At 51.9% G+C, this 14,658-nt stretch overlaps 1 protein-coding gene across 1 annotated transcript in view; it reads right to left on the bottom strand.

Moving 5' to 3' along the window:
- Positions 1–5,381: 5,381 nt before the first annotated feature.
- Positions 5,382–14,658, bottom strand: part of MYO18B (myosin XVIIIB) — a 242,549-nt gene continuing 233,272 nt past the window's right edge. The window contains exons 43-44 of the mRNA XM_088800962.1: positions 7,799–9,044; positions 5,382–5,602 (exon numbers count right to left, since the gene is read on the bottom strand). Coding sequence (XP_088657088.1) covers positions 7,811–9,044 — 1,234 coding nt within the window. The 3' untranslated portion in view covers positions 5,382–5,602; positions 7,799–7,810. The remainder of the gene's footprint in view (positions 5,603–7,798; positions 9,045–14,658) is intronic.

Raw genomic sequence — 14,658 nt, forward strand, 5'->3', positions numbered from 1 at the left:
GAACGCAGGATATGGTGAGGCCAAAAAGGAACACCCACGATGCCATAGATAGGGGAGTCATACCACTATAGTCTCACTGGCATTCGCCTCTCTGCAATCCACAATCCACAATCCGCCCTTGCTAGCACCCATTTGCTGCTAGCGTAGCCACAGCAGTTATATTAGTGGCCAGTGGCTCACTGGTTATAGCTGACGGCCAACTAGCCACAGCTGAGGGCCATCTAATCACAGCTGACGGCCATTTACTACCTGAGCCAACACCTTTCTATGTGAGGCCGAGAGCCTGGAAACTGCGCTCCTGGCTCTGTCCCCACAGGGGGACTCCTGTAAGCATCTCGGTCCTTGTTCTGGTGCTTCTGTGGACTAGACAGGCTCTAAAATCAGGGTGTCCTCTCCTAGCTCTTATTACTCAAGAGGAAACCAAAGCCGAGACGGGTTTAGTAAACCGCTCAAGGTCACAACTTAAACAATGGCAAAGACAGGAGTAAACCTAAGCCAGTGCCTAGAGACGAGGTCCATTACCTCCCTGATGGAGCAGGCAGGGCTGGCTTCGTCTGACCAGAGGGAGATGGTGAAGTGAGGCGATAGGATCCACAGGGCCATTCTACCAGCTGACCTTGTAGGATAGCACTGTCTACACCGCCAAGCGTGGCCCTGGGTGTCAGCACCAAGAATGCCTGGGTTTGGAGTCAGAGCCCTGGGCTGTCCATCCTCTTGTCCTCCTGAAACTTCAATGCCTGATGTGGGGGGAGGAGACTCAAGGCTCTTCTCTCATGTTCACCTTTCGCCCAATCCCTTCTTTGTTTGCCTCTCCCCATACACTGAGCAATGAATTGCTATGTATTGAATTGGTCCACGTCTGCCATAGGCACTGGACTTAGTTTACCAGGGGGCGAGGCCACTGTGCCTTAAAGGATTGCATCCCTCAACCCCCTTCCACTTCCTGTTGCTGACCCACCTCCCACGCATGAGCTGGAGGCAAGGTAAAGTCAAGAGCATCTGGCAAATGCAGCTATGTCTCTCCCTACCCTCTGCAGCCAGCCTGAGCGAGAAGACCACAAACCTACATTATAGGAGATGGGGGATGAGGAGGGGTTCAGTAACCTACACCACTGAGCTCTGCAAGCCGAAGGCGTGTGTTATGAGCATGCTTTTACCAGAGCCCAGAAGAGGGCCACTGGGCTTTCATGCAGCTAGTTATAAAGCAGCATTTGGAATCATTTAATTTTTTTTCTTGCATGTACAGAAGGCTGGGGCAACAGACAGGGCAGTGGATCCCTAGCACCTGCCTCTTAGAAGTGATGTTTGAGTATCACCAACCACAGTATGTAGCTCCGCGCAGACATACAAGAAGTGGGAGCTATGATGGTTCTTAACAAATGGTGACAAGGTCGCTGTCTCCTCTTGTCACCAGGGCTGCTGCTTAGCGTCTGTCACTGACGGTTCTGAAGGTAGCTGCCCACATTGACAGTTAAATAAGCAACCAGGCCTGGGGGGGTGGAAACACAGCCTAAGCTGCCCATCACCTCCTACAGACAACGGCGGGAGCTGGTCCAGGCCATTAATCACATCTAGAGCTTTCCGTGGTTCTCTGACAGCCGGCAGCACCTGCCTCTCCTGGCTGCAATGTTTCCCTCTCTTGTTCTTCCCACTGGCGATCTTTGGGATTGGGAAAGAATGCAAAGCCTCAATTCCTCAGGCCTGCACTGTGCAGCCAGCCAGGGGCCTTGGGACAGGGCTGGGTCTCCGTGGGCCTCGGGAGGGGTCTGGGCAGGGCCGGGATGCTACAGGAGGGTTGCCTGTCACCTGTAGGCGGCTGATGGGGCATCGGGTGCCAGGAGCACAACCGATGCATGTATTTCCATGTTTATTACCTATCTCCTACAGCAAACCGTAAGCTTCATTAAGGCAGGGCCTCTGCCCATCCCGGTCTCAGCTTTATCTTTAGTGCCTGCCAACAGCGTCCGGGGCATGGGATGGTGAAAAGGTCAAAAACTACTTGATGAATGAAGAAGTGTTTATGGAGTGCTAAACTCAGATCTGCCTTTGAGCGTCTTTGAACAGAGCTTTGCCCTCTCTGAGCCTCAATTTCCTCACCTGTAAAATCACCTCAAGACTGTCTTGTAGTCCTGAGCAGCTGGGGTTCTTTTAAGACCTGGGTGTGCTGTTAAAAATGGCCTCAGGGCCTGGAGGCAAGAGGAAACATTCGGGGTGGCCACTTAACCCACCTGGGTCCGTAACCTTCCACTCTGTCCCCTTTGACATCACTTTGGTTGTATCAGCCGGGAAGGCACATCAGGGCGTGGCCGTAAAGGCAGAGCCTCAGACATGGGCATCAGGGAGCCCCTGAGTCCAAAGATCAGTGGTGCCACCAATTACTGCGGGCTGGCTGCGTGGCAGACGCTGTGCTGTGGGCTCCACGAGAGGTTGACTCCTCACAAGAGGCTGGGGGGCTGGGACTAGTCCTAGACCCATTGTACACATGAGTCAAGGAGGGCCCAGGAAGAAGTGAACTGAGTGGTCTCACCGGGAGGGGATGGCCGCGTCTGGGGCATGAGCTCTTTTGGTATCTCCGGTAGCAGACACAGAAGTAAAGTCTGCATGATGCTTACTGCACAGTATCCTGGGCTAAGCACGATGCTGATGTGACACCAGGGCCCAGTGCAGAAGTCCTGGAGTCACCTTGCAGGGAGGAGGACCCCAGTGGGTCAGCATCCGCTGTAGCAGGCTGTATTGCGGTGAAGGATCTGAGAACAGGGGGACACATGTCCTCTTCTAGGATGTTAAACTGACTTTCAGTGAACTCCCTCAGGATTTCTGTTTCCTGCTGAACGATGTGGAAAGAAAGCTTTGCTCTTATTATTTGGGTTTACGCTTTCTGGATGCATTGCTCGTTCATCATTGAAGGATCATGACAGAATTCTTCCTTTACAAAAATGTGCTTCATAAACGTCTGGTAAATCTTTAACAGGGAACTCACAAGATAACGTCATTGTTACTTTTCTTTAGGACACTTCTCACTCTCTGACAACATATTTATTTTCCGGCTTATTGTCTGTCTCCCCAGCTAGGTTGAAAAGCAAGGGGGCAGTCTGCCCGCTCAGCATGGATCCCCAGGATGGCGGAATGCTGCCTGGCACTCAGCAGGTACTCAACAAACATTGGCTGAATGAGTAATCCCACGGGCACAGGGAGAGTAGCTCACGGAAACTCACAACTATCAGACCTAAAAACGCCCACAAAATTCCAACGCCAGGGAGGCAGTGGAAACCTTTTCCTGACTTCCATAATTGCTTTTGTTTGGAGAGTAAGCTGGGACCTTGGGACATATTTATCTGATTGCGACGTGAATAATTATTAGCATTATTAATAAACAAAATCACCACCTACTTCTGCATAGTATGTGTTCTGGGCTGAATTGTGTGTCCTACAAAATTCATACGTTGAAGCCCGAATGCTCAGTACCTCAGAATGTGGCTATATTTGGAGATAGGGTCTTTAAAGAGATGATTAAATTATGGTGAGGATGCATGAACACAAGGAAAGACCATGTGAGGACCCAGCGAGAAGGTGGCCCTTTGCCAGCCAAGGAGAGAGACTTCAGAAGAAGCCACACCTACTGACACCCTGATCTTGGACTTCCAGCCTCCAGAACTCTGAGAAAATAACTTTCTGTTGTTTATGTGCCACCCAGCCTGTGGTATTTTGTTACGGCAGCTCTAGCAAACGAATACAGCATGCTACTCTCCTTAATGAGCTTGCTATGTGCCTTCAATAGCGTTTGCCTATAGACTCACCAAGTGGGAGGATATTCCTGCATCCGGGGAAACTGCACTGTTCCACTGCCTCCCTCCATCAGAGAGATGGGAAGACAGTGAGGTCGTCCAGGAAGGGGGTGCAGTGAATCTTCCTCCTGCCCCATCTCCCCTCCCCACGCCTATCCACAGCCGCTGGTGACGCTAGTCAGAGCTGAGCTCGCCCCTTCTTGGAGTGAACTTCAACTGGTAAGTTGGTACAGGTTGAATTGTGTCCCTTGACTCTCCAAAAAAGCTCTCCTACACCCCCCCCCCACTCCGTACCTCAGAATGTGGCCTTATTTGGAGACAGGATCTTTGCACAGGCAACCAAGTTAAGATGAGGTCATCAGGGTGGGCCCTCATCTAATATGACTGTGTCTTCTTAAAAGGGGGAGATTTGGCTGCAGAGACAGACGTGCAAAGAAGATGAGCTAAATGACAGGGAGAAGATGGCCACCTACAAGCCAAGGGAGAGGCTCTCCCAGCCTCTAGAAGGAACCAAACCTGCCAGCACCTTGACTGGGGACTTCTGACCTCCAGAACCACGGGACAAGCTATTTCTGTTTAAGTCACCTAACGTGTGGTACTTTGTTACAGCAGCCCCAGCAAACTTACAAACCAGTGGCCCACAGAGGACTTTCCCTCCGCTGGCGGGAGTTGTGATGGGCTACACCTAGGGCTTCTAGGGATTAGAGGCTCATTTGGGGTACGGCGTGGAGTCTGTGCCAGTGCCAATGTAAAGAGAGGCGGTACTGGCTACCCAAATGTGGGCATAAGCTAGTCCGCCTTTGTAAATAGGCACTAATACACGTATTTATCTCTCAGGACCTTTTGTCTAGTTGTGGTGAGCTACACCGCGTAGAATGCCTAGCCCAGTGGCCAGCACGGAGCATGTGGTCCATAAACGGCCGCTAGTTTTTCTGTTACTAATACGTCAAGGGTGTTTGAAGAAGCAGGTAATCACGCTACCGCTGTGACTATGCGAGTGTAGTTTATGGCACATGTGCGTTGTCGGGATGTGTGTGGTAGGGCTGTGTCTGTCAGGAGGTACATGGGGGGCTGAGAGCAGGTGTTCACAGGTTCTTGAATGTTGACTGATGTGGGCAGACATTTGTAGGGATGTATATGTGCCAGTGTGTCGTGTGCATTCAGTGTGTGTAGGCTCATTAATTTGTTCACTGCTTCGTTCATTCCTTCATTCCTTCATTCATTCACCAAAATTTTGTGGATGCTTGCCCACACATATACACACAATGTCAAAAGTAAATAGACGAGGGAACTATGATAGAGATAAGTAAGGGGATTAAAGGAGAATGGAGAAGAATTTATTTCAGTTTGATATATCAGGGAAGACTTCCTGGAGGAGGTAACACTTGTGCTGAACCTGGCCAAATGAAGAGAAGGAACAAAGCCAGACATGTAGAGAGAGAAACAGTATGCCACCTGAAAGTACACACAGTTTGGTTGTTTCCATTCCTCAGAATCCTTCTACTCTCAGCTCCCCCTCTCCTGTTCACCCCCCGCCCCCCATCAATCCTCCAGAGTCCCAGGGAACAGGATCACAGAACAGAGAGAAGGCACGGATGCCAAGGAGCCAATACTTTATTTTGTGCAGACCAAGCACGCTGGGAGCCCCACGCCCCGCAGGATAGGCCTCTGCTGGGCCCCTCTCGCCTCTTGAGGGTGGCCACGCTGGCTGTATCTGGCCTGAGGGCCCCTGGGAAGGCCAGGCCGGTCTCTCTCTCTCTTTCTCTCCAGACAGTTGTGAAATCGGGAAGTTTTCGAGGGCAGTGCATCTCAGGAGGCTGGAAACAAACGTAGGTCAGAGCTGATAAGTGGGGCACAGGAGGTGTGTCTTGATGAGGAGAAGGACAGTGTGGGGAGGCCCATATTTCCAGGTGGCATTCCTACAGAGATGCCACCTACAGGCGTGAACGTGTGTAGGTGGCAGAAGGGAAACAAGTGGGAGGGTTCCTGAAGGATCAGAATTTGCCAGAGCAGGGCAACCTGACATTTAATGCAGCCCCTGGGTGCCAGGCTCTGTCCTGGGAAGCCCCCTCATTCTCATCCAACTCACAATGTTACTTGACCTGGTTGGTATTATTAGCTCCATTTCCCAGCTGAGAACACAGATGCCCAGCAAGGTCACATCCCTTGGCCAAGGTCTCAGGGTCAGTTACAGGGAGAACTGAGCTTGTCTGGTTCCGAATCTCATCCGACAGATGCACCATGGGGAGCAGGGCTGCACTGTCTAGTTCCAGACTCCAGCACGGAAGTCAGGGCAGAGGCGAATTTTTAGGCAAGTTATCACTGTGAGCGTGGCTGGGAGGGGCGAAGGGGACGTGAGTTTAAAAAGAAATGGCAGAGACAAGATGTTCTGTGGCGACTTCTGCTAAGCACTGCTCCCCTTATGGACATGTGCCCTTTACTTGGCCTTTGAAACTGCATTCTGGGTCCCCGAGAGCATAATAATGTAAATGAATATCGGATCTCTCCGCGGTAATTGAGAGCAGAGAGAAGGCCATGTAAAGTCAAATTAATTTGCTCTGAAACATCCGAGCCCATCTCCATGGAAGGGGCAATGACTTTTGGATGCGCTGAGGGTACCTCTAGAAGTAGCAGGTGTCCAGAAGTGGGGAGCGTGCACGGTTCATTTTGGTCCAGGACACCTTTGGTGGGGAGGGCTGTGGCCTGCGGCAAGGTGAAGGCTGAGTGCCCACCTGCAGCCTGCGCCCGGAGCGGCTGTGAGTTCTAAAAGTTGATAAGAGGGAGATGTATGTGGCCACGAGCCATCACTGGGCTGTGGGTTTGCATTGTGTCTGAAGCTGGAGGGAGGTTCTTATACCAGCTCCTGTGCTACCCAGACTGACCTAAGGGGCTTTGGATTCCAGTTAGGAGCCATGACGTGGATGCTCAGTGCTCTGCCCCGAGCTTTGAAACATGCCCTTTGAGGGGCTCTCAGACGCCAGCCCTGCCTTAGGGCACAGAGCAATGACCTGGGTGGGAGTCAGGGTGGCTGGGTTGGCAGCAGATTCACTGGGTGACCTTGATCTTCAGGCCGCCCTCATTTGTTCAGTCTGCGAGTTCCAACAGCCCTTTTGATATATGGTTCCAAGGTCTACCTTTTCTAAGATCCAGCTTCATCAGGGTGGCTCTGCGTTTACTCAGGAAGAGGCCTGGAATATGGACCCCAGGAAAAGCGCTAGAGAAAAGTGGTGATTCTGGAGTTCTCGAATCCCAGTTCTCTGCCTGGGTGATGTGGTACAAGTGGCTTAATCTCTTTGATTCTTAGTTTGTCAACCTGTAAAATGGGACTAAATACTACTCACCACCTCGTGGGGCTATTACGGGGACCAAATGACTGCCTGATATATACATTCAATAAATGTTAAGCTGCTATTCCCATGAACCCCTCTCCCTGCCTTCCTTGCAGAGAAGGGCCAGCGTTAGGACGGGGAGTAGCGGAGAAGGCAGAAGGGAGCACCTCTTCTCCCACCGTGCTTCTCTGTGACCACTGTATTTGTCCCCTCCTCCCTCCCCCTGGGGCCTCAGTTTCTCTCTGGATATGTAATGCAAGAGTTGGACTTCACTATTCCCAAGGCCTGTTCGGCCCTAGCCTGACCCTAGCACCACGGCTCTCCCGTCTCTGCGTGGACGGAACGCCATCACACCTCCTCCAGTCCAGGTGGCAGGGAGCGCTGCAAAAGAAAAGACAAGGGGTGGGGGTGGGGGCGGCTTTCAAAGTCCAGTACCGGCTTTGGCACGGTCCACCAGGACCCTCTTGCTTTCTGATGTGTCTGCATTTTAAAGTGCAAAGGAACAAGTGGCACCTAGCAGAGCGTTTCTGATAAGCTGAAACCTCTCCAAAAAACCCCTCGTCTCTAGAGAAATCAGTTACCGCATTAAAAACAGTAGGAACAACTGGTTCCCTTTAGGCTGCCAGGCCCAGGTGGACAATCTCGTTTTCTTTCCCCCAAATGATCCCAGACTGTTACTTTTACCTGAGATGGTTCCTACTTCTGGAGATATTTCTTCATTATGCTCTCCACATCTTCCTCTTTCCTCCCTGTCCCCTGCTCTCTGTTGTCGGAGGATGTTTGTTCACCACCGTCACCCTCCAGCCGTGGGATTCTTGGTCGACTCTTGATGCTGTCGGCACTTTTGAAGGACACGATGGAACTGGAGGAGGAAGATGAGTCGGAGAGGTGAGCGGGGTCCTCCTTGGCCTCCGGGCTCTTTTTCAAAATGGTCTTGATCCCTGAGACAAAGGTCCGGTCGGCTTCTTCTGTCTCAAAGGGGACATTTGAATGCTGTGAACTGTCTTGCCCATCGTTGGCCACTCTGGCCAAGGACGTAGACGTCTCGGGCTTCCGGATGGCCGGGAGGAAGTCATCAAAATCCATGTTGGTCTTGCGTTCATAGTTGAGGCCTGAGAACTTGTATCCGAATGGATCGCTGCCCAGAGGTTCCCCCATTAGGTGGGCGAACTGGCGGTTTTGGAAGACCAGTGGCTCCTTCCCGAGGTCTGGACAGCCTGTGTCGTCCAGGGAAGACTCCAGACAGCGCCTCCGAGGACGCAGTGTGGGCGACCAGAGTGTGTCCCCGGGTGTGGCGGGGGAGCTCGGTTTTCTCCCGGAGCCGGGCCCTGATTCTAAGAGGGACTCACAGGAACTGAACCGGGTCTTCAGCTTCTTGGGGAGCAGCGGGGTGCCCTCCACGCTCTCAGAAGAGATGCATTTCAGGCTGGTGGACCGCAGGAGACCAGCGGATGCCCCGGCAGTATCCTCAGTTTCCAGGGGTGACATTGCCCCAAACCTCACTGCGAGGTGTCCCTCGTCACTGCCTGCCCTGGCCCTCCTCAGCGTGGACGCCCCAGTGGTCTGGTAGATGGGGAGAGTGGGCCAGTCCTCCAGGCCCAGCGGTGACCGCTGGCCTCTCTGTGCCCTGTTTCTCCGAAGCCCTTCCACAAACTCGGACAGGGCCGCTGAAGGACTCGGCAGCTTTTCCCTAGACACCGGGGATATGTCTGTCCTCCGAGAAGATGGAGAAGACAGCGCTCCTAATCTCTCCGGGGGCTTTCTCGGGGCATCACACTCTTCACTTTCAACAAAATGGCAGTACTTTTGCCGGCGGAGGGAGAGGGTCGAAGGGGATTTATCTCCCGTGGTCTTGCTAGAGACGTCCTGGGCTCGGCTCAGTGCTGACGCCCTTTGGGTCCTGTTGGCATCACCAGCCTCCTCGTTCATCCTGTGCCGAGAAGAAAGATGCAGTCGGTGGAAACCATGCAATTCATACAATTTGTGCAATTGGCGTGAAAGCCACAAAGCACAAGCACTAATATTATTTTTCTTTGGAAATGCCATCCTTACCACATTCTCAAATGAACCGTATGATTTAATGTGCAAATTGACGCCATCTAAATGATTTCTGGTTGCTTTCTGAAATGCAATTTCAATCTATAATTAAACCCAGCTAAGTACGTTTGAGTAGATTAATACCACAGCTCGGACGAATGACTTAGATTTATGAGGCATCATCTCTGACATGATGGGATTATCGTCCCAGAGCCTCCTGTGAAGTGAGTCATTTGCTTCCTGAAGACTTGAGGGGACCCGCAGGAGGTTAGTTATCTATTCAGGGCCAAGCTCAGAGGACAGTCCCACCAGCAGGGCTTCTGAGAGTCAATGACCCAAATATGTGTCTCAGTGGGATGCTCCTTGACACCCCGGATTGTTTCGTGGGTGGGGGTGGAAGGAAAAATGCCCCCCCACACACACACACAAAAGGGAAAGATTTACATGAAATCCACACAAAACCAAGGCGACACACAAGAGGACAGACGGTTTCTATTTTGGGACTACACCAGGCTTGGCTTCCATGCAGAGTCATTTTGCAGCAGCTGAGCCAAAAACACTTTCTTTCCTAAAAGAAGGAGCCCAGCAGTGGGGCGAAATCATAGACTATAAAATAAAAGGTGTCACTTAAAGGCGAGAGACTGGAGTCCATCATCCATTCCTTTAAGAAATAAAATCTGTTTGTCCTTCCTCTAAGACAAATGACCATGTTTCCACCCACCAGCAAAGTAATAACTTATAAAAAAAGAAAACAAAACAGGTGCCGAGTGTCAGAGTCTGGGCATGGCAGACCAAGTCAGGAGTTGGAAACTGAATGAGGCTGGGAGTGACACGGACGCAGGTTTCTAACCATTATCCCACTCTCTGCATCGTTGCTCTACCTGTAACAGGAGTCAGCCCTCCACACATAGAGGGTGGTTGGGATTCTGGTACAAGACTTTGAGGGAGGTTTCTTGCTCAGCACAGTTTGATGTGACCATTCCCACCCCCCGATCACAGTGGATAAGACAATGACTCAAAGGGCTTTTGAGTCTGGGAAGAAAGCCAAGCCATTGGCCCCTGGTGGCCAATGAGGGGAGAGGAGGGTACAGAAGAGTAGGGGACCAGGGTCTTTTCCAGGGACATGGATAGGGACCTAGTCACTGCCTTCCTGAGCTCCTGAGGCCAGAACTTCCACCACCCCATGCACCTTTCTCTTTGGGGTTGGCAGGGCCTCCCCAGACCCAGGACCGGGGCAGGTTGCCATGGCAATGATGCTCTCTGTTAAAAGGTTCCATGAGCGACAGGCCCAGGGCTGCGGGTGCTCATCTGCCTTTTCTTATTCCCAAGGTCAGCTGGGTGGAAGGTCAATGTCATGGTGGGGAGACACAGGATCAAGGTCGTGATGTAGACAAGCCACTTCCATCACCCACTCTCCTCACCATCCTTTGTCCTTCTCGTGCGGATCCAGGCTCCCTACTCCCTTCCCAGCTTCCTGCCTCAAGGTGTCTTCTTGCTCGCTCTGCTCCAGCCACACCAGTCCCTTAGGACAGGCCAAGCCCTTCCTGCTTCCAGGTTTTGCATTTGCTGTTCCCTATGTCTAAGCACCCCTGCCACCTCCTCCCACACCAGTCACTGCACTGACCACATGGGGAAGTCATGGGAATGAAAGAAAAGCCATGGGCACACAATGCCTGGTACCTCGCTCCTCAAATAATCATTAACGGTGATGATGAGTAATCAATAATCATAATGAATGGGCTATGCATCATTAATGATTAGAGTTCATGGCAATCACTATTACTACTAAAAATCGCTGAGTCTCCTGAGCCTAACCCACCACTGGACTCAATGAAAGTTTCAGCTGAAGTTCCAAGAGGGATGAACAGAGCGTGAATGGGCAGGTGACCTTGTGTCTCCTCATTCCTGAGAGGGGTTGGCCCCCATGTGCTAAAACAAAGGCCACACAGTTTGCCTGGAGCAGCTGCCTCTTTTCCCATTTGTTGGCGTCAGCGTCCATCTCTGTCACCGCTGGACACGGGCTGGGAAAGCAGCTGGAGTGCTCCTTTCTGACCACCTGAAAGTACGTTTGTCCACATCATTGCTTTGGAGCCGCTCCCCTAATCCATGGCAAGATGGCATTCTCATTCCTTTCTTTCCTTCTTTTTCTTTTTTAATAAACAGCGTGGAGCCACCAGGGGCAGCGGGCTGCTGCAGAGCTAACAGAAGTCATTTCCGTCCTGTCTTGGCCCTGAAGGGAGCCGGGTGTGATGAATGTGTCTTGGATGTTCAGTCTCATCCATCGCCTGCCACGTGCGGATGGCGGCATTGAGGGCACCTGTCGCAGAATCTCCTGGGACTCTGCCATCCTGCTCACCCCAACTCCCACCTTCAGTGCTGGCTTTGGATGCCAGGACGGCATGAGGAAAGGGAGGGGACAGATGTTCGAGGAGGGGGGGGGAGGAAGAAGAAAAGGGCAAGAGGAGAGGAGGGGGAGGAGTCACCGAGCTCGAGACCATACTCTCAAGATCCTGCCGACTCCCATTTCTGCACCCTCTGAACAGGGGCTCAGTACATGTTGTTGAATTGAATCAAGTCGACCTTGGCAATCGGAGGAAGTAGGTAGGATGAGAAAAGTGGCAGAGGGACACAGAGAAGTGGGAAGGAGAGGAAGCAGGACATACAAGATCCAAGTTGAAAAGAGAACGGGTGGGGGAAATGGGGGGAAGCAAACCAAAGAGCCCAGCGGTGACGGATGAGAGGAAGGGAGAGGGAAAGTGAAATTCAAAGGCAAAGTGGGACGGTGGGGAGGGTTGCCCATGGGGTACAGGCTGGCATCTGCCCTCCTCTTTGACCAAGAGGTGGGACAGGCTGGGGGCACACCAAGCCATCAGCAGCCCGGGAGTGGGGTCTGGAGGTCCCAGCCTGTGAGAGATGCTGTCCCAGGACAGAGGGCACAGACTGGCTGAGCCCAAGCCATCGGGATCCCCAGCTCTGCCTTCCCTGAGTCCAGAAAAAGCAGTACCCTCCACAAAGTGTGCAGGCCCGAATGTCCCCGCATGGCCACCAGGCCCCAGCTTGATTGTCACCAGATGGTGACCACTGAGCTCTGCCCAGGGGTCCAAGGGCCTGATGTCTTAGGGGTGGGGTAGGCTGGGTCCCACCTTTCGAGAATTGTCTGGTGCCTTCAGCTGGTAGGCTTGAAACAGAAGCAGTGTAGACTCCCGGGAGCTGGGGAGAACAGGGTGTGGGGGCAGAGTGAGGAGAGAGCGAGGAAAGGTGGGGAAGGGAGTGGGGAGGAAGAAAGAAAGAAAGAAGGACGTCTTGGCTGGGTTTCCCGTTCAGAAATCCACCCACATCTCTGTGACATCTCTCTCTTTTCACGTCTGCATCACCACTGAAAGGAAGGAGTTCCTTGCGCCCACTCCGGTCTGTGTGGAGATCGCAGAATTTAATCTGAATCCAGACGCTTTCTTGCAGGCTTCAGGGTACGAGCCCCCGTTCCTGTGTAAGGCCAGATGATCCTCTCCATTTCTGTCCCACACCCTGCTGTCTTCATCCAGGGAGCTGGGAAGACTCATTTTTTTTTTCAGCTGTCTTCACTGGACGGCTTGGCTCAGATGGAACTCCCCTCCGTCCGCACCATGTGATGGCTGGCTGACGGATAATCAAGATGTCACTGCACCTGCCTCCCACAGCCTTGGCCAAGGGGAGGGATGATGGATAGAAGGTTCTCCAAGGCTCTGGGAGACAGGTGTGGAAAAATGCCACGCGGGGCACTGTGATTCCCTAAGGTCAGACTCCGGAAACATCTTGGGAACTTCTGCTGCTTGCCCCTTAGTCTATCTGAAAAGCCTTCTAACGTATCTGCCATACCGGGCATCCCCGAGATCCAGCCATAAGGGCCGGGCTGGTCCCTAATTGAGTAGAGGGTGTAGCCCAATGGTTGCCGCAACAGCTACCCCTGGCTGAGCACCGGCTGCGTGCCAGGGGCTGTGCTGGTGCCATAGATACGAGAGGGAATGAACTGATTGGAACGAGCCCACGGAGCGGCTTGTCACATTCACTTACAATCTTTACAGCAACCCTGGAGGTAGGGATGATGACCTTGAGGCACAGCGAGGCAGGTGACCTCCAGAAGCACAGGTAGAGGTGACAAAGGCTGCTTCCCACCCCAGGTTGAGCTGACCCCGCAGCCAGCAGTGCCATTCTCTGTCAACTTCCTCTGAGCCCTGTGATGGGATTCAGGGTTAACAGTATTTCCTGTGTCACCTTGTCCAGGGAGCATTTGTCGCTTGCAGCCTAGTCTGCTTCCACCACCCACTAGCCACGCGGCCTTGGGCCTCAGTTCCCTTAGCTGTGAGATAGGCGGAAACCTGTCTTGCAATGTTGGGCAGATTTGAACTCCAGGAGGGCAGGGGTGCCTGTACCCTAGTGCCTAGAATAGTGTCCTGGCACATAGTAGGTACTCAAAAAACAAGTATTGAAAAATGAGTGAGGTGCCAGTTTCCTGGCACTTAGTAGGTTCTCGGTAAATATGTGTTGAATAAATGACTCTCGAGCCCTCTGACACATAGTAGGTACTCAATAAGTGTGTGTTGGATGAATGAGTGCAGCTCTGGTGTCTGCCACTTGATAGGTATCCAGTAAATGTGTATTAAGTGACTTGATTAAGATACAGAGGGTGCCAAAAAATGTAGACACATTTTAAGAAAGGAAAAAACTGTACTAAAATTGTAGTACTCAATATATACTGATAACAAAAAATGAATACAAATCATGTGTATACATTTTTTGGCACCCCCGGTATATGAAAATATTCTAAGTTTTGGTGGCTTCAACTGAGGAAGGTTTATTGGGTAAATCAGCATATGCACATCCAGAAATACTGGAATGTCCACTCTTTCTAACCTGCAAGGCTAGGAAAATGGGCTTCAGAAGCAGAGAGGCCTGGATTCAAATCCTGCCTCTGTCCCTTCCTAGCCAGGTACCTGGTAGAACCTGAACTTGCTGAGCTGTTAAGTGTGAGAACGATAATGGCTATTTCACAGTGTCCTGTGGAGAATTAGAAATGACACATAGGAGAGAGGTCTAGTCAGTACCCGGGAGGGTTGCCCAGTGCACTTCTGCTAACCCCCAGCACTTCACATAAGGCAAAGCCTGGTGCAGTTAAACTGGCATCTAGTACTTACTCATTTCAAAACAGTACCGCTAAGAAATATATGTTTAAAAATCTGAATGCTTGTTTCACTGTTTTTCTTTAATGGCCTCTTCCATCAGGGCTAGAGAAGGCCCCAGAAGGAGGGCAGAGAAGCAATTCCTACGTATGATCCTGCTCTAAGCAGAACAGGAAAAGGATATCGACATGGTTCATCCTCAGAATGGGCCAGTTGCTGAGACACGTGTCTCTTGCTTGGACCACACCCCTCGCCCTGCCGTGCTGCCCTGTGAGTGTGCCTCCATCGTTAGTGCCTATCACAGTAATAGAAGCTCTGTGACTCCTGAGTGAAGACTGAAAAACACACCTC

This window comes from Rhinolophus sinicus, chromosome 9, assembly GCF_057876585.1.
Source record: "Rhinolophus sinicus isolate RSI-liver-muscle chromosome 9, RSI-T2T, whole genome shotgun sequence".
Classification (NCBI taxonomy): Eukaryota; Metazoa; Chordata; class Mammalia; order Chiroptera; family Rhinolophidae; genus Rhinolophus; species Rhinolophus sinicus.